The sequence below is a fragment of the Gorilla gorilla genome, chromosome 11 (genome assembly GCF_029281585.2).
Source record: "Gorilla gorilla gorilla isolate KB3781 chromosome 11, NHGRI_mGorGor1-v2.1_pri, whole genome shotgun sequence".
In the NCBI taxonomy this organism is placed as follows: Eukaryota; Metazoa; Chordata; class Mammalia; order Primates; family Hominidae; genus Gorilla; species Gorilla gorilla.
In genome coordinates this window covers 141,805,669-141,822,878 of record NC_073235.2, presented here as the reverse complement: position 1 = coordinate 141,822,878, position 17,210 = coordinate 141,805,669, and the positions used below count along the sequence as shown (strand labels likewise).

At 55.4% G+C, this 17,210-nt stretch overlaps 1 protein-coding gene across 15 annotated transcripts in view; it reads left to right on the top strand.

Annotated features, from left to right (window-relative positions):
- Window positions 1-17,210, top strand: part of HDAC4 (histone deacetylase 4) — a 352,613-nt gene that overhangs the window by 266,469 nt on the left and 68,934 nt on the right. For 9 of the 15 annotated variants that reach the window (XM_019022575.4, XM_055380650.2, XM_055380651.2 and 6 more), the window contains 2 exons: window positions 30-228; window positions 7,764-8,002. In XM_019022575.4, the coding sequence (XP_018878120.2) occupies window positions 30-228; window positions 7,764-8,002 (438 nt within the window). The remainder of the gene's footprint in view (window positions 1-29; window positions 229-7,763; window positions 8,003-17,210) is intronic. The other 6 variants (XM_055380652.2, XM_063695349.1, XM_055380654.2 and 3 more) reach the window with 1 other exon arrangement.

The window sequence follows — 17,210 nt, the reverse complement described above, 5'->3', positions numbered from 1 at the left end:
CACCTGAGCATCCTGGCTGTGCTTTGCAGGGCACGGCGGGCCAGCAGGACGCCGAGAGACTCGCCCTTCCCGCCCTCCAGCAGAGGCTCTCCCTTTTCCCCGGCACCCACCTCACTCCCTACCTGAGCACCTCGCCCTTGGAGCGGGATGGAGGGGCAGCGCACAGCCCTCTTCTGCAGCACATGGTCTTACTGGAGCAGCCGCCGGCACAAGCGCCCCTCGTCACAGGTGAGCACAGATGGGCCTGGGTGCAGCCAGGCTCTGAGGCTGCCCACGCTCTGGATGGTGCCCGGCCCTCGCCTGCCTTTGGAGGAGACAGGAATGCACGCCTGTCCCACCCCCACAGTTCCCAAACACACATCCCCATCATGTGATGTAGCCACCGTGACTGCAGTGAAAATCCATGCCTCACTCCCAGAGTCAGGTAGATGGAGTGGAAACAGAAGTCACTTCCCCTTTCTCACCTTTTGGGAGACACCACCGGCTCTTGCGATTTGGGTTTCTGTCTGGACCAAGCTGAGCCAGCGCTGGAAGCCCAGAACCGACTCTTGTGGTCAGTTTGTGTTAGCAAACTTTTACAAATGTGCACCGTCTGGAGGAGTGGTTACATTTAGAAAAATACAATTTAGAGAAGAATGGGAACGTCCTTATGAAATTACATAGCAACAGCAATGTGAAAGTGTCACTTCAGAAATGAGGGAGCACCGGCCGGACACGGTGACTCACGCCTGTAATCCCAGCAGTTTGGGAGGCCGAGGCAGGCGGATCACATGAGGTCAGGAGTTCAAGACCAGCCTGACTAACATGGTGAAACCCCGTCTCTACTAAAAATACAAAAATTAGCTGGGCATGGTGGCGCACACCTGTAGTCCCAGCTACTTGGGAGGCTGAGGCAGGAGAATTGCTTGAAAGTGGAAGGCAGAGGTTATAGCGACCCGAGATGGTGGCACTGTACTCCAGCCTGGGCAACAGAGCGAGACTCCGTCTCAAAAATAAATAAATGAGGGAGCAGCTACCTATCCCCTTGCCGTGCGGGTCATCGTTGTACATCTTCATAGCTTTGTGTTTGGCTTCCTGGAAACCTGTTGTTGCCAATGAAAAGCTGAAATACCCTCAGAGCTGCACCTGTGAAACTCTGGCAGTGGACTTGGTGAAAACTCAGGGGCTTGGCGTGTTGTAGGAGGCTGTGCTGCAGGATGCATGGGGCTAGGGGCTGGCTTGGGTGGGCTTGGGCCTCTGGCTTGACTAGTCTGGTGGATTTTGGTGTTTTCTTGTTTTGTGCTGCCCATGTGTCTCTGTTTAGACAGAGAGGATTCCTTCTTATTCCTTCTTTGCCCAGAAGCCAAATGGGGCAATCTTTGTTTTGTGCCTGAGCCCCTTTTTGTTTGTTTCTCCAGAAGCTTGAATTCGTGTCCCTGCCTGTCCAGAGCAGAGGAGCCCGTGGTGTAACGAGGGAGGGGGCAGCCCTCACAGTGCCTCTCTGAGCTCTGGCCACAGTGGCAGGCACGTGGATCTCTCTGGAGGAATGTATCTGATATTGCGTCTGAGTCTCTTGGATGCTCTAGATCAGCTGGCACGAGTGTGGGTAGTGAAGGACACCTGAGTTTCTCGCCTGTCTTTAAAAACGTAAAATGTGCCTGATCTTCAGGATTCCTGGGATTCACTTCGTCAGAGATGTTTGTCACTTATCTTCTTTCCTTCTCTAAATCAGTTTATTCTGCACGATTAAGTAGCATGCGTAATCTTGTGTATCAGGTTTTTGGAAAACAGCCTTTTTGATAGAACCTGGATATCGAGTTTGCATGGATCTCATCTCTCTGAGAAATGTGCTGAACTCGGCGTTGCTTCTTCCCCGTGTGCACTCATCCCTCTTTTCCTCCCAGGTGCAGCTTGCTCGTCGGCATGGGGACCTGCCCACCGTGCCCTGCCCAGGCTCTGTGGCACCAGGGGGCCCATGCATGGCTGCCCAGCTTGCTCTGGCCTTGCTTTACGCCTGTGCCCAGCAAGCCCCTCCAGTCCTATGCCGCCACCTCCAAAACCCTGCAAGCCCCTTCTCTCCTGCACGGCCTCCCCAGGTTGCCAGCGGCTCACCCTGCAAACCCCCTGGCAGGGAGCCTCTGAGCCAGTGTCATGTGTGCAGCATAGTGCAGCCACACAGCCGCCTCTGTCCCAGCTTTCTCCTGCTCCATGACCCTGGGAAGCCGCTTATGCTCTGTGTGCCTTGTTTTCCCATCTAGGAAGTGGGGATACTAAGCGGTCCGCCCCCGTGAGCCTGATGAGGGTTAAGTGGGCTGTGCACTCATGTGCCCCTGCAGGTGTTGGCATCATTGTTGTAGTCATTGCCTTGTTCTTAACCTGCCACCTCCCATGCTCTCTCACTCCCCCAGCCGGCCCCTGTCCGTCCTCAGTGTCTCAGGGGCCCTCCCCCAGCCCCGCCATGAGCAGGGCCCTCATTTGGAACCCGCTGGGATTGCCCCATCTTCTTGTGGAAAGAAGCCTCCTGTGCAGGTTCCTGCCCCTCCGGTCTGTCCTCCTGTATCCACCGGACTCTCCTTGAAGGCCTGGAGGCCCCCACGCTGTCTAGAGCAGTACTGGCCGGGTCAGGAGCCACCAGCCACGGGGAGCTGTTAAATAGATAAGTCAGAATTAGAATTCAGTTTCTCAGTCACATGTGCACCACATCCAGTGCACGGCCCACGGCTGTCCCCTGAATGTTCTCATTGTCACAGAAGGTCCTGGCAGGGCGGCACTGGCCTGGAGTGAAGTCCCAGCTTGTGAGCAGGAACTCCAGCCTTCCTCTACAAGCCTCGTTTCTCTTCCCTATTCCGGTACAGCAGCCAGGCCAGTCGGCTCAATGCTGGACCAGACCGCAGCCAGCCCCCAGAGCCAGGGCTCTTTCCCAGGGCCCTTTTCCCCATCAGGCGTGGTTCATCTGCCCCCTCATGCCAGGCTTCCATCCCTGCCCCAGCCCTGCCTTGTTGCTCCTTCCCTGGATCACACTGCATCTTCGTTTCCATGTTCTGCCCTTTCCCGCAGTTTTTGACGAGCTCTTGCTTGAGTTGGTCTCCTGGACAGCAGTGCCTGTGTTTTCCTGGCCCACAGACAGACCCACCTTATCACTGGTAATCGTGGTGCATAGGCGTATAGGATATCAAAGCCAGAACAGCCCTCCAGCCACAAATGCTTTGAAACAGAGGCCTCTGTGGGTGAGGTCACTGTCAGAGACCAGAGGGGTGAGCCATGGTCCAGGGTCTCCCAGAGCTGCCTCCTACACGCCACATACCTCCAGTCAGCCCCTTTCCGCACCGCTCCGGGCAGTTCCTCGCCAGTCACAGGCTGGGCGTGCCTCTTCTATGTCCCTGTTCATGTGCTGCTCCAGTGCGGCACTCCGCACATGGTCACTGTGGACTCAGATCTTTGCAGAGTGGCTGGTACATTCTCGGAGATTAGTCTCCGCATAACTAGCTGAGGCGGGGAGTGGAGCTCAGGAGCCCATTCCCGGGTAAGAAGGAAAGTGTCTGTGCAGAGCCCTGTGCTGCTGCTTTAGTTGGACACAAAACTGTGGGCATGATCGTTGCCTGGGCAGCCCAGCTAAGTCCTTTATGATGCCCGTGTGGCTGAGAAGCAGGACTTTGAGAACCATGCAGTCTGCTGTCAGGACCCGAGAGACAGGGCCCCCCAAGACCCAGGAGGAGCTTGGTAGTACAGGCGTGTGGAGGAGAAGGCCGGAGACCAGGGCTGTGCCGCAGGCGGGCCTAGGGAAGGCTTCCTGGAGCAGTGGCGTCGGAGCTGTGATCTCAGTAGGAGCCTGCAGGCGGAGAGGGAAGGGCCCAGGTGGCGGGAGATGTGTATGCCTCCTGGAGGTGGCCCTGTCACAGATCTTTCTAGCATCCTGAAACACTCAGAGCATGCCACCAGCGTCTTAAGGCTACTGCCTTCCTGAGCTGGCAGTGGAGATCCACTGTCCCGCTGTCACACGCTGAGTGGAGGGTGCCCCTGGCTTCTGTGTTAGCGATTGCATGCTACTGTTTAGGCCTCATTTCCCCAAAAAACAGCAAGTCCCAGGAAGGGCTTGAGCACAGCTGGCCGTGGTTCATGTCCTATAATTGGCACGCGAGGCTGTGGTCCTCAGCCCTGGCTTGGCCTCAGCTCCATCCCCAGAAGCTCAGACAGATGCCGATTGGTCCAAGCGAATCCAGAGCACCCACGCTGTTCCCTTGGGCGGCCGGGAATGCACACTGTGAGTTGGATCTAACTCTTGCCCGGTTTGCTTCTCAATGGAAGGATTTTAAAGAATTTTGCAGAAAAAGCAATGGAATACACCAGATGGACTTCTAAGGACTCAGGCACCCTGAATTGTTCATCTCATGTGAATTCATCACCTAAACAGAATCCCAGTGTGTGAAGACCAACTCTTCAAAACTGGGTCCGGAACTTGAGAGCAATCCAGTCTTTCACCTTCTTTTCTCTTAAATCCCCATACCTGGTGGGGTGTGTCTGAGTGATGCGTTTGCACACTCACTAATTAGTTTGGGTATTGCTGAGCAGGGTGTGCTAAAACTTAGACCCCGGATGGCTGGGTTCATTCCAGCATGCTCACTCGGGAACTGTCATTGCAATTATTGTGACTGTGTGTTAAGAGTATGGACTTCCAGGGGAGCTGGCCACTGAGCACAGTTCAGGCCCAGCCCCAAGTGCCTCCAGGAGGAGCAGGAGCCGGCAGCCATAGGGACACAGCCGTCCAGCACCAGGAGCCAGGGTCAGCTCAGGAGCCAGGGTCAGCTCAGGAACCAGGGTCAGCTCAGGAGCCAGGGTTAGCTGTTGCCCCTGCACTGGGCACGGGGAAGGGCTTCTGCCAGTGCTCAGGGCAGAAAGAGCAGAAGCTGGGAAAACCCTGGCTAAGATGCCCAGGGGAGGAGCCCAGAGCAGGGGGCCACTGGGACCACAGGAGCCAGGCTCTGCCCCACACCCCGCCCAGCACCACACAGCCAGCCCCTGCAGCTGGGTCACCGACCACAGAATTGTGTCCTGATGGACTTATGCTCAAAAGTCCCTGACAGCATATCCTAAAGACCACATCATGGTCTGTCATCAGAAGCTCTTGTTAATGATCTCAGGGATCCAAATTGGAAACCACCCTGCCAGCAAATAGCATTGCTAGGCAGAGGTCAGGGCGCTGCTTTTCAAGGATACCCAGGGGTAGGGTGTCCCCGTGTATGGCGGCCCTGGGTTTTGCACCCTGGAGGCAGCGGAGTGAAATTCTGAGTGGGCGAGATAGGCTGAGAGAGAGTGAGGGGCTGGTCCGTGGGGAGTGCAACTGGAAAAGGAACAGGGCCGGTCTGCACAGGGGTCTCTGCTCACGCCAGTTCTGAAAATGAAGCCCTGTTCCAATGGGGCATAGGCTTGTGTCCCCGTGTGAAGCTGGTGGCCTGGGAAATCCCTGGGCCCATGCGGAGGGTGGTGGGAGGCAGAGCCCTGGACCAGAAGGAGCCTAGGAGTGCTGTGTAGCCCCCATTCACACCACTGGCTCGAGTCGGTTGTTCCTTACCGTGTGTCACACCAGGAAGCTGAATCCTATGAAGTTGGCGTGTCCTTCCCCTCTGCAGAGGGTCAGGCCTGGGCAGGGGACTGTGCAGCTCATCACCGCCTCCACCCCTGAACAGTATGCACACTGAGGCTTTGGGGGAAAACAACGCTAAGGAAAATGTATTTCAGCTTCCCATTGCTTTCCGAGCAGAGACCTTTCCAGCAACTACGTAGCCTTTGCGTCCCCTGAAAGCAGCTTTGTGTGACTGCCTTCCTTATTTCCTCTGTGAAGTAGTTCAATCCCACGTAATACGCATGTCAACAATTGAAAAATTCTGAAATGCCTTCTTTTTTTTATTTTTTTTTGAGACAGAGTCTCGTTCTGTCGCCCAGGCTGAAGTGCAGTGGCATGATCTGGGCTCACTGCAGCCTTGCCTCCCAGGTTCAAGCGATTCTTCTGCCTCAGCCTCCTGAGTAGCTGGGATTACAGGCATGTGCCACCATACACAGCTGATTTTTGTATTTTTGGTAGAGACGGGGTTTTGCCATGTTGGCCAGTCTGACCTCAGGTGATCCACCCACCTCGGCCTCCCAAAGTGCTAGGATTACAGCCACCATCGCGCCCAGCCTGAAATGCCTTCTTTAGGATGGTCTACCTTTTTCTTTTTTTAACGTTTTCAGGGAATGATTCTGAATGGATTTTTAGTTATTCACTGTAATTTAATAGCCAAGCATTGATAATAAAATTTAAGATAACATGTCTTTCCGGAAAGTTGTGGGGTTGGGTGAAAAGGGATGGTGGTTTAGAGAACACTAGTGAATAACTTTTGAAAAGATAGTGAAGAGCAGCCTTGCTGGGGGCCTTGCTGGGGGCCTTGCTGGGTTTAGTCTGTCTGGATGTGTCCTTTATGTTTGCAGATCACGTAGTATTTCTTAAATTTAGAAATAGCCCCTGCAAAGGGACTTGAGAAGCACTAAGCAGCATGGCTCTCACTGGGAGGCTTGGACTCCACTAAACCTGATGACACACCCAGCTGCCCTGCGAGCCCTGGCATCAGTGTCCTGGGGGAGGGACAGGACAGGAGCTGCCACTTGCCGGCAGGGCCACCTTGGTATCCCTGGAGGTCCCGTAGCCCTTGCAGCAGGCATGTAGCCCCGCCTGGCAGCAGGAACAGCAGGCTGCCTCAGGCGGATGCCGAGTTCCAAAGAGTCCCCCACCAGGGCCTCCAAGAGCTGGTGTGGTCACTTCCTTTGTCATTTCACCCAGTCGGATGCCCTTGAGCGGGTCAGGGTCATTTTTACCCTGAGCAGGATTGTTTAGTTTAGTGTTTACCCCACTCAGGTTACCAGAGGAACAGATATTCACAGAGCAGGACCGAGGGTTCGTTAGATCCTTTTGCCCGCAAAACCGTGGGAAAATGTTAAACCACCTAAACCCACAGTTTATATATATCTCGATGAAAAGCACGCAGAAGGAAAAAATGTACTTGACTAGGTGGCATTGTAAATCAAGACACAGATGCCAATTAAAGCAAGATCATCTATCAAAATGGATTCTTTTAATCAAAACATACAGGGTTGGTGAAGTGGGCATCCTCCACTCCGCTGGCAGGGATTAGCCAGATCTTTTCAGAAAGGGGTTTTGACAATATGCATAAGGACTTTTTAAAATGTTTACGCCATCTTTGTGCATAAAATCAGTGCTCGAAGAGACCTTAAAACGATGTCAACCCTAAGGACAATTGTTTTTCTCACAACTCAGGCTGTCTTTGGGAATATGTGGAGGCTCCCAGAACCGTGGCGGCCTTCCTCAGCACACTGGTGGCCCTCTCTCCCCTCCCACCGTGCTGTTCAGACCAAAACCCACTTTTCTAGGGCCTGTGGCCCCCAGGAACAATTGTGTGGTAGCCACTCTGGGGAAGGGCTTCCTCTTTGAAACCTGCCACACAGGACTCCTGACGTTTCCTGTGTCGACCTGATTTTCATAGAAAATTGCCTCCAAATTATGGTTCCTGTAGTCCCAAAGCACCAGCTCACGGCCCCCAGCCTCAGCTGGAAGGGGCCCAGTTAGCGAGCCAGCTCTGGGGCACCAGGGCAGAACGCCTGGGCTACCAGGGCAGAACGCCTGGGCTGGCGGGCACAGGGCGCAGTTGTCTCCATCACTTACTCAATAGCCCTCTCTCCCTCCTCTCTTCTTCCTCTTCCCCTCTGCTGTTTCTTCCTCCAATTATCTTCAGACTGGTATCTTTCAGGCCTGGGAGCACTGCCCCTCCACGCACAGTCCTTGGTTGGTGCAGACCGGGTGTCCCCCTCCATCCACAAGCTGCGGCAGCACCGCCCACTGGGGCGGACCCAGTCGGCCCCGCTGCCCCAGAACGCCCAGGCTCTGCAGCACCTGGTCATCCAGCAGCAGCATCAGCAGTTTCTGGAGAAACACAAGCAGCAGTTCCAGCAGCAGCAACTGCAGATGAACAAGGTGGGTTTGCCGGCTCAGCGCTCCTGGGCCCCAGGGCGGCTGTGTGCTGTGCGCTTCAGCCTCAGGCTTCAGCACTGACCCCTTTCTGACCTTAAGGGAGGCCAGGAGGCAGAAAGAGGGAACCGAGGAGGCACATGCTCTGGCCCATGGCACAGAGCTGGGCAGGGGCAGGGGCAGGGGCAGAAGGGATGCTGCAGGGAGCTTGGGCTCAGGAACAGTTCACCTGCCGGGAGTGGGACGCGCAGGGCCAGTGCCCTCTCCCACCAGCCTGTGTGAGTTCCGTTGGACCACGTCCTGCCCATGGTGCATCAGTGCCAGCAAATGGAATAGTCTACTTGGGCAACACTTTTTTCTTGGGTTTCCTAAGGCCATTTAGTAAACATATCTTTAAATAAACCAGCAACCCACAGTGCCCATCTCCCAGGCCATCCGGCACTTGCAGCCTGCCTGAGTGCATGAGCAGCGTACAGGGTAAGCAGCGTACAGGGCCGGGGGGCCCGGGTGCAGTTGTACAGGTGCAGAACTCCAGCAGGAAGTCAAAGGGACACTGTCAGAGCTGGTTCTGGGCCCCGGCCAGCCCACAGAGGTCTGCATAACCTACAGACATCTTGAAAGTCACTTGGATAAGTCCATTTTCAGGAGGAGGTAGTAGGCAAGGCTAGCACTGTGATGCTCGTGAAGAGGAAAACTAACATGCTGAATACGTGTTGATCAAATGCTGGCATTTGACATAGAGCATCTTTAAGGTAAGAGATGAGATGAGCTGCTGTGAACATAGTCCAGCAGTTCCTCAAAAGGTTGGACACAGCCACCACATGGCCCCACAGCTCTGCAGCCAGAGATGAAAGCACACATCTACACGTAAACTCAGGCATTCACAGCAACCTGAGTCCCTGTCTCAGGCCATTCCTGCACTGCTTTAGAGAAATACCTCAGACTGCGTGATTCATAAGAAAAGAGGTCTGATTGGGTCCTGGTTCTGCAGGCTGTAGAGGAAGCGTGGTGTTAGCCTCTGCTTCTGGGGAGTCCTCGAGGAAACATTCAATTGTGGTAGGCGAAGGGGGAGCGGGCGCATCACTTGGCAAGAGCAGGAGCAAGGGGTGGGGAGAGGGGCCACACACTTCTAACCGACCAGACCTCACCAGAACCCACTCACTACAGTGAGGACAGCACCAACAGACGGTGTTCAACCGTTCACGCCAAATCCACCCACATGATCCAGCCACCTCCTGCCAGGTCCCACCTCCAGTATTGGGGACTAGGCTTCAGCAGGAGATGTGGGCAGGGACACAGATCCAAACTGTATCAGTCATAATAACCGTATCAGTCGTGATAGCCACATTACATGGGAACAGCCCAGGTGTCCATCCTGTGATGCGCGGCCACACGCCGGCACACCGGAATGTCATATAACGCGGCCACACGCCGGCACACCGGAATGTCATATAACGCGGCCACACGCCGGCACACCGGAATGTCATATAATGTGGAATGTCATATAACATGGAATGTCATATAACGCGGCCACACGCCGGCACACCGGAATGTCATATAATGTGGAATGTCATATAACATGGAATGTCATATAACGCGGCCACACGCGGGCACACCGGAATGTCACATAATGTGGAATGTCATATAACGTGGCCACACGCCGGCACACCGGAATGTCACATAACGTGGAATGTCATATACCACGGCCACACGCCGGCACACCGGAATGTCACATAACGTGGAATGTCATATAACGTGGCCACATGCCGGCACACCAGAATGTCAGCCATAAAGTGGAATGACGCGCAGCCACACGCCGGCACACTGGAATGTCATATAACATGGAATGATGCGCGGCCACACGCCGGCACACCGGAATGTCATATAACGTGGCCGCACGCCGGAATGTCATTCAGCCATAAAGTGGAATGACACAAGCGGCAGCACAGGAAGCCTTGGAAGCAGGATGCCAGGCACGAGAGGCCGCGTGTGGTATGATTTGATGCACATAAAACGTCCACAACAGACAGACCGACAGAGACAGGACACAGATTCGTGGGAGCCAGGCCTGGGATGCTGCGGGCAGATGGGGAGCATTGCTGGGGAACAGCGTCTCTTTTTAGGGATGGTGAAAATATTCCAAAATTAGACTATGGTGATGACTGCACAGCTCTGTAAATATACTAAAAACAACAAATGATATCATTTAAAAGCGTGAATTGGGTGGTATGTGAATTATATCCCAGTAAAGCTGTTACAAGGAAGAAAGAGGATGAGTTGATGGGAGGGGAACGTTGAGAAACCTTTGGCAGATTTGGCGACAGACGGAATCATTTCTCCGTTTATTGCCTCTCCTGTGAAAGTGCCCCCCTCACTCCACCCCACCCCCGTTGCTTCCCTGGATTTCAGGACCGGTCCTGGGTTGTCCACCTGTCTGGAGGCTCAGGGTCTTCTGTGGTTTTCCTGAGGGTGAAAAATTGGGGTTAGGACTGGGGAGGAGATAGACTTTCCTAGCACACATAGACAGGAGTTGGAAAGTGAAATACCAGGATCCCCAGCAAGAGCAGAGGCAAAGCCGTGGGGAGAGAGCCCTACACCACCAACACTGCTGCCTCTTCCCGCAGCCCTGACCTCCTGATACCATTAGCCCCTCCTGCCTGCCTGGTCGCAATTTCCTTCTCTCAAGCCCCACAGTTCCAGCCCAGAAGAGGAGTCAGCTCAGCCCTGGCACAGTGGTCGAAGGCTTTGATTGCGTGGTGTCCAGTCCAGTGGGGCTGACTCGGGGAAGGCCCCTGGGAGATGGCAGCCGGCTGTGGCCCAAATCCATCCTAGTGTGTGAGCCATCATGGGGCTGCAGGCTCAGGATTGAGGAGATGGGCCCCTTGGGGCCTTGCTCCAGGGTGGCAGCCACGTCAGACCAGATGCCCAGCACAGGCCACAGCCTGGCCCCTGCTGCCCACTGGACACCACAAAATAGGCTCACCACCCCCACCCCACATGCCCCTCCACCCCCAAGCCCTCATCAGCGGACAGCAGGGAACACATCAGAAATGGATGGGGCACCCAGCAAATCCCCTCATTGGGACGGGAAAGGCACAGGCTGTGGGCGTGTCGGGCGCCTGCCAGGCATCTTTACTCCCAGGTGTCAAAAGCACTTTCACATCCGTCTTCCTAATGCCAACTTAGGTTTGTTAATTTTATTATGTCATTATCTGAGTGATGGGGTAGGAGGTTTGAGGAAGACAGGAAACGCCTATTCACATGCCGTATACTCTTGAAGGGTTTAGAAACCGGGTACTCTCACTGGAGTTTGCTCTCTGATTGATTTACGGGAGTGAATGACAGTTGATTGAAACGTTTAGACAGTGTTTTCCCAGGATGCCCAGGAAGACAAGAATCTTACCCAGGGCCGCCTAACACTGACGTCCCGGCCCTTCCTCTTGGAGGATGACGTCCCCAGGGGCTTGTTCCCTGAGGGCATCTGCCCAGCTCTGGCAGCTGTGAACCCTCCTGTCCCACTGCGCTGCTCCAGCCTACATTGGGGTTGCAGCTGGGGCCGGCTTGGTCTGCCCCTCCTTCAGCCTGTACCTTAGAGGGCAGTTGCTTTGGAAACATCGCTGTGAATAAAAAAGAAAGAGAGGCGGCCCATGCCTAGCCCTGGTGTTCCCTGCAGCCATATGTAGCCACTCTAGTTTTCCCGAGGCCTGCAGCCTGCAGAGCTGCCCCTTCTGGCTGAGAAAACTCCACCAGGTGGACAGGATCGACCCCGAGCTGGCTCTGCTCTCCTCTCCCCAGCCTGTGGTCGGGATGGTGGCAGATGTTTTCCAACTGTGTCAGCTTCTGTTGCCCGTGCCTTGTATGCAGTGGTGTTTATAAGGGTTAGCTGCATGAAGGAACTTTCTGGAGAACGCACAGCATCAGAGGGCGAGTGGACCTTGGAACTCTGCAGGTGAAACTGGCCCTCCGTGTTCGCTGGCCATGTCCGGACTTGGCCTCAGTTATGTCTGGTTTGCGAGCAGTGGGTGATGTGTGTCCAGGCGAAATATCTCTTTCTATTAAAAGAGGACATTCGTTGGAAGGCGTCCTCCACCCCTACAGCAAGAAGCCTTGCTTCTCAAGGTGGTTCTTCCAGTGGTTTCTGGACTCTGCACAAGAACCTGCCTTCTGCAGAGCGGAGGGCCTCGGGTGTGTTTCCCTTTAACTTGACATCCTCGGTTTTGAATATGAAAACTTGGACTCATATTTTGGGTGGTCTCATTGCGAGTGTGTCCGATTGTTTTAAAATACTGGCACTTTACCAGTTCGGTTTTGGCCCTGAACTCCAGCCTGACTTTTTAAAAATGTAATTATTCCAAATATGGAGGTGCATTTGTTCTTCCTGAATTGATGAAAGGGGCTCTCAGTGTCCCCAAGGCCTTCGGGCTGCACAGAGCTGCTTCAATTGTTTGCCCGCCTCTGGCTCGCCTCCCAAAGCCAGCTCTGCAGTGCAGCCCCAGCCCACAGCCCAGCCAGTGAGACTCGGAACTGAATGTCAAAGGAGAGAGAGAGAGAGAAGCAGGCTTTGTTTGCAGCCATGGCCCAGGGAGGTGACCCACAGGCGCCTGCGTCAGTGCCAAGGCAAGGGGCCTGGCCTGCGTCACAGCCAAAGTGACATCCTCCTCAGGCCCTGCCTGAGAGCCCTCGCCGGAGTCCCACGGTGTGGAGATGATCCCTCCTCCAGGCCGAGGGGCGTGCGGCAGCGGGGGACACTTCAGAGGCTTCATCCTCGTGAAAGGGAGAAAAAAGACCTGGGAATGTTGTCACTAAAGGACACTAAAGAGATGCGGCCCCTGGCAGCACACGCCATCCGCAGCCAGCCGGGGAAGGGCCATCCAAGAGCCTTTGGAACAGTGGGGAGGTCTCCTGATGCACAGCACGGTAGACGCGGCTGCCGAAAGCCTCCGGCAGGCAGGTTGCAGTGGCCTTGGGGCCCCTGAAACAGCCCCCCAGGAAGAGAGGCTGACCCCCGCTATGACCCCCGCTACCTCCACCGCCATTCATCTGTGCATAGGGGAAGGACTTTTGAGATTTTCTTACAGAGTTCTTGAAGTTTTTCTTTAGGTTTGAAATTTAAAGCTGGGCGTGGTGGCTCACACCTGTAATCCCAGCACTTTGGGAGGCCAAGGTAGGTGGATCGTTTTGGCTCAAGAGTTCGCCTGGGCAACCTGGTGAAATCCCGTCTCTACAAAAATTAGCCAGGCAAGGTGGTGCATGCTTGTACTCCCCAGCTACTCAGGAGGCTGAGGTGGGAGGACTGCCTAATGCATGACTGCACTCCAGCCTGGGCAACAGAGCAAGACCCTGTCTCAAAAAAAAAAAAAAAAAAAAAAAGGAAATTTAAAGGAAAGCATCAGAAGAAAAGTCCTGGAGCTTCTGTGTCCACTGAGTCCTCCCTGGGCCGTCTCCTTTAAAAGGCAAACAGACAAACCCTTTTCCTCGATCAGCCTGGCTTCCTGGGAGTGGCCATTTGCTGCAGGAACCCCTCCCCTCAACCCTCAGCTGCCTTGTCCTCCACCCCACCCTAGAGAAGGGACCTGCCTCTGTGTCCTCTATGGGGTTGCTGCCCTCCATCACTTTTATCCACTGCAGAATGGCCCCTGGGCTGCTAAAGAAAGGCAGGCACACCACTTCCGGTCATTGCTGGGATGGGGCAGCCCCACAGGGTCCCCTCTAAGGTCCTAGCTTTCCTCCCCCGCCCCTCCCCCATTTCCCTTCCCCGCCCCCCCATTTCCCTCCCCCACCTTCCTCCTCCTCCCCTTGCCCTTTCCTGGCATGGTACCCACCCTTCTGCTGGCCCTCTGGTCTCCTCTCCTTGTCTGTGTGTGCCTGTGCCTGTATGTATTTGTGTATCTGTGTATCTGTCTCTTCATGTGTATATGTATCTGCATGTCTATTTGTGCATCTGTCTGTCTGTGTGTGTGTGTGTGTGTGTCTGTGTGCCTCTGCGTGTGCCTCTGGGTGTATATGTATCTGTGTGTGTATGTATCTGTGTGTGAGCCTCTGTGGCCTCCCTGCTTCCCGACACCCTACCACTGGTCCCCGAGGCCTCATCCCTGTTTCTTCAGCTCCCCAGCTCTGCGTAGCACCTCTGTGCTCCCAGCTTTGACTTTATTCCACCTGCGTACTGCTCCAGTCCTGATCTGTCTCCCAAATCCCAGACTCGAATCTGCACTTTCTTGCTGGATTTCTCAGGGCCCCACCGGATGCTGGGATTCAGCCTCTCTGAGCTGCCCTCTACCCACCTCCCCGTCCCGGGGCCAGCACCTCCTCTGTGATGGCCCTTCTCTGGCACTTGGCCAGGAGTTCTGGTGCCTCCTGGTGCCTCCTGCTCACTCTCCTGTCCACGGGTGGTCCCCACTGCCGCTGGACCCAGCCTCTGTGCCAGCCTCTGCCCGGCCCTGCTGCCTCTGTGCAGTCGCTTCTCTGCAGGCATTCCCCTGCCCTCGTGCTGACTCATTAGCACCTTCCTGTGGCACAGGCGGGACCATGCACCCCTCGGAGAGACCCGCAGCCTCTCCTGTCCGTCCACTGATGAGCAAAGCCCACATTGTGAGGAGCCCTCTGAGGCCCTGAACACCTCCTCAGCCCTGAGCTCCCATCTCCGTGTCCTCAGCCCTTAGGTCTGGTCCCCGCACCCTCAGCCCTGAGCTCTGAGCTCCCATCTCTGCGTTCTCAGCCCTGAGCTCCGTTCCCCTTAGCTCCAGTTCCTGCACCCTCAGCCCTTAGCTCTGGTCCCCACACCCTCAGCCCTGAGCTCCGGTCCCCGCGCCCTCAGCCCTGAGCTCCGGTCCCCGCGCCCTCAGCCCTGAGCTCCGTTCCCCTGAGCTCCAGTCCCTGAGTCCTCAGCCCTCAGCTCCTGTCCCCACGCCCTTAGCCCTGAGCTCCCGTCCCCATGTCCTCAGCCTGTGGTCTGAGCCCTGTCTCCTCATCCTTAGCCTGTTGCTTTTCCTTCCACACCTGCAGCCTCCAGGACATTCTTGCTTCCTGAAGGCCCGTCCTGGCTGCTGCTCTCCCTCCTCCCGAATCCCTCCTGCTCCTCATCCAGGGCATTGTCCTCAGCGCTCTGTGCCACCTTCTTAGGGAATTGTTCTGCTTTCAGATTCTTTGTTCTTTGCTCTCCCTCCGGTGCACCGAGTGATAAGGGCCCCGCTCTCAAGAAACCTCCCATACACCACTCAATCAGTCACATCCCGTTACCCATCAGACTGCACCGGGCCCTGGGGGAGCTGCAGGAACTGAGCGTATGGGTGCCCTCTTGATGAGTGTCCTGAAAGCCAAGACTTGGATGCCATCTTCGAGGTCCCCTGTGAAACAGCGCTGCTTCACCCGGCGCCCCTGCTGCACCTGGCACCCCTGCTCACAGCGACAGCGGTGCCACCAGGCTCCCTGTTCTCCCTGCCCCCCACAGGGCCCCTCAGGCTCTCAGTGTGCAGGAAGAAGATGGGACTGAGAGATCACAAGCAATCACAGACCTCAAAATCATCAAGGGAAACTAGTGTTGAAACACATGCTTTTTTTTGTCAACCACTGAGAAACCTGTCAGAGCAAATGGGGACAATGTTGGTAGATTCCTTAGTTGAACTTGTTTCTCCCCGGCTTTGTGAAAGTCTAACCGGAAACAATCGCATGTATTTACAGCGTACGGCGTGATGATTTGATACTTGTATGCGTTGTGAAATGATCGCCACAAGGGACCTCATCCATGCCCCCTTGCCCTCACGGGGCTCTCATTGTGTCTGTGGTAAGGTCCGTGAATATCGGGGCCACCAAACTGTGCATCAGGCCCCGGAACTTATTCCTCTCTCAACGGCACGCTCACCCGTGGACAGCCCGTTCCTGTTTCCGACGCGCGGCCACCCACCGCTGCACTCTCGTCCCTGCGAGTTTGGCTTTCTGAAGCTGAGTTCCTTACGTGCCACGCTGCCTACCGGTTCCCACACTGCTGATGGCCGGCCCGCCCCGACACCCACGCTGCCTGCACCCTGGCTGGACCTGGCTCCCTTTCCCTGTGCCAGGTTGAAAGCTTTTCTGAAGAAAAGCTGCCTTCGGTTTAGAGATAAACAATGGATCTGCGTTTTCTTCACTCGGCTTTTACTGCCGTACTTTAAACTGCTCTTAGAAAGAAAGTTAAGGGATGATCAATCACATAAAACAAACCCCCCACCCAATCCGAAGTGAGGCACAGCAGGGCTGTGGAGGCTGAAAACTCACCATGTTGTGTGTGTGTGAGTCTGCATCTCAGCCCTGCTGCGTGGGGACCGGTGTCGTCTGATACGGCTGACCCCTGGGAGCAAGCGGACACTGAGTGCCCACCAACCCGTGCCCTGTAGTTCAGGCTGCTGGAGAGGCCGCCTCGCGTGAGTGTGGAGCAGCACGCAGTGCTCTAAGGGTGTTGAAATGCAAGGGCTCGGGGGATTTCAGGTGTCAGTCTTCCTTGCACAGCTCAGTTTCCTTCTGGAAACAGTCGGATACGGTGCCGAGATCCATCCTCCACGCGCTGTAGCTCCTCTCTCTGCCAGGAACTCGGCTTGTCCCACCGTCCCTCGAATCTGCCCTTCAGGCCGTTCCCCACAGGGACAGATGAATCGAGCATCCGGAGAGACCCCTCGATCTGGGGCTTTGGGATTGTGGGACGTTCTTTCACAGTCTGCAGAGGAATGCAGCTCAGTGAGTGCCTTCTTCTGAGAAACTCCCTGTGCGCCCTTCCTAGTCTAACTCCAGACCCCCGCCTCCTCTCCTGAGCTTTTTTTTCTTTGCCACTTCCCGCATCCCTCTCTCCCCTCTTGTTCTCAACTCCAGCCTTTGCTCTGCTCACATTCATCCCTTTTCTGGCTCCCAGATGTGATGGGGCAGCTCCATTGCCCAAAACGAAGGAGTTGTCCTGGCCACCCTCTCTTGCCTCTCCATATGCAGTCTGTCCCTGGGCCTAGAGCTGCTTCCTTTTTGGTGTCATGGAAACCTGTTCTTTCTCCCATGCCTTAGCCAGACGTGGGGCTGGCCTCACCCTTTCAACCTCTGGCCTTTCTGCAGCAGGGCATGCTTCTAGAACATGCACCTGCTTGTCTTCAGCCCAGAGTGCCCTTCCCACAGCCCCACATCGTCTCCGGCACCCTGTGTCCCTGCTCTCTGGCCTTCCACGGTGCAGCCCTGCTGGCTTCTCACAGCTCCCAGAGCG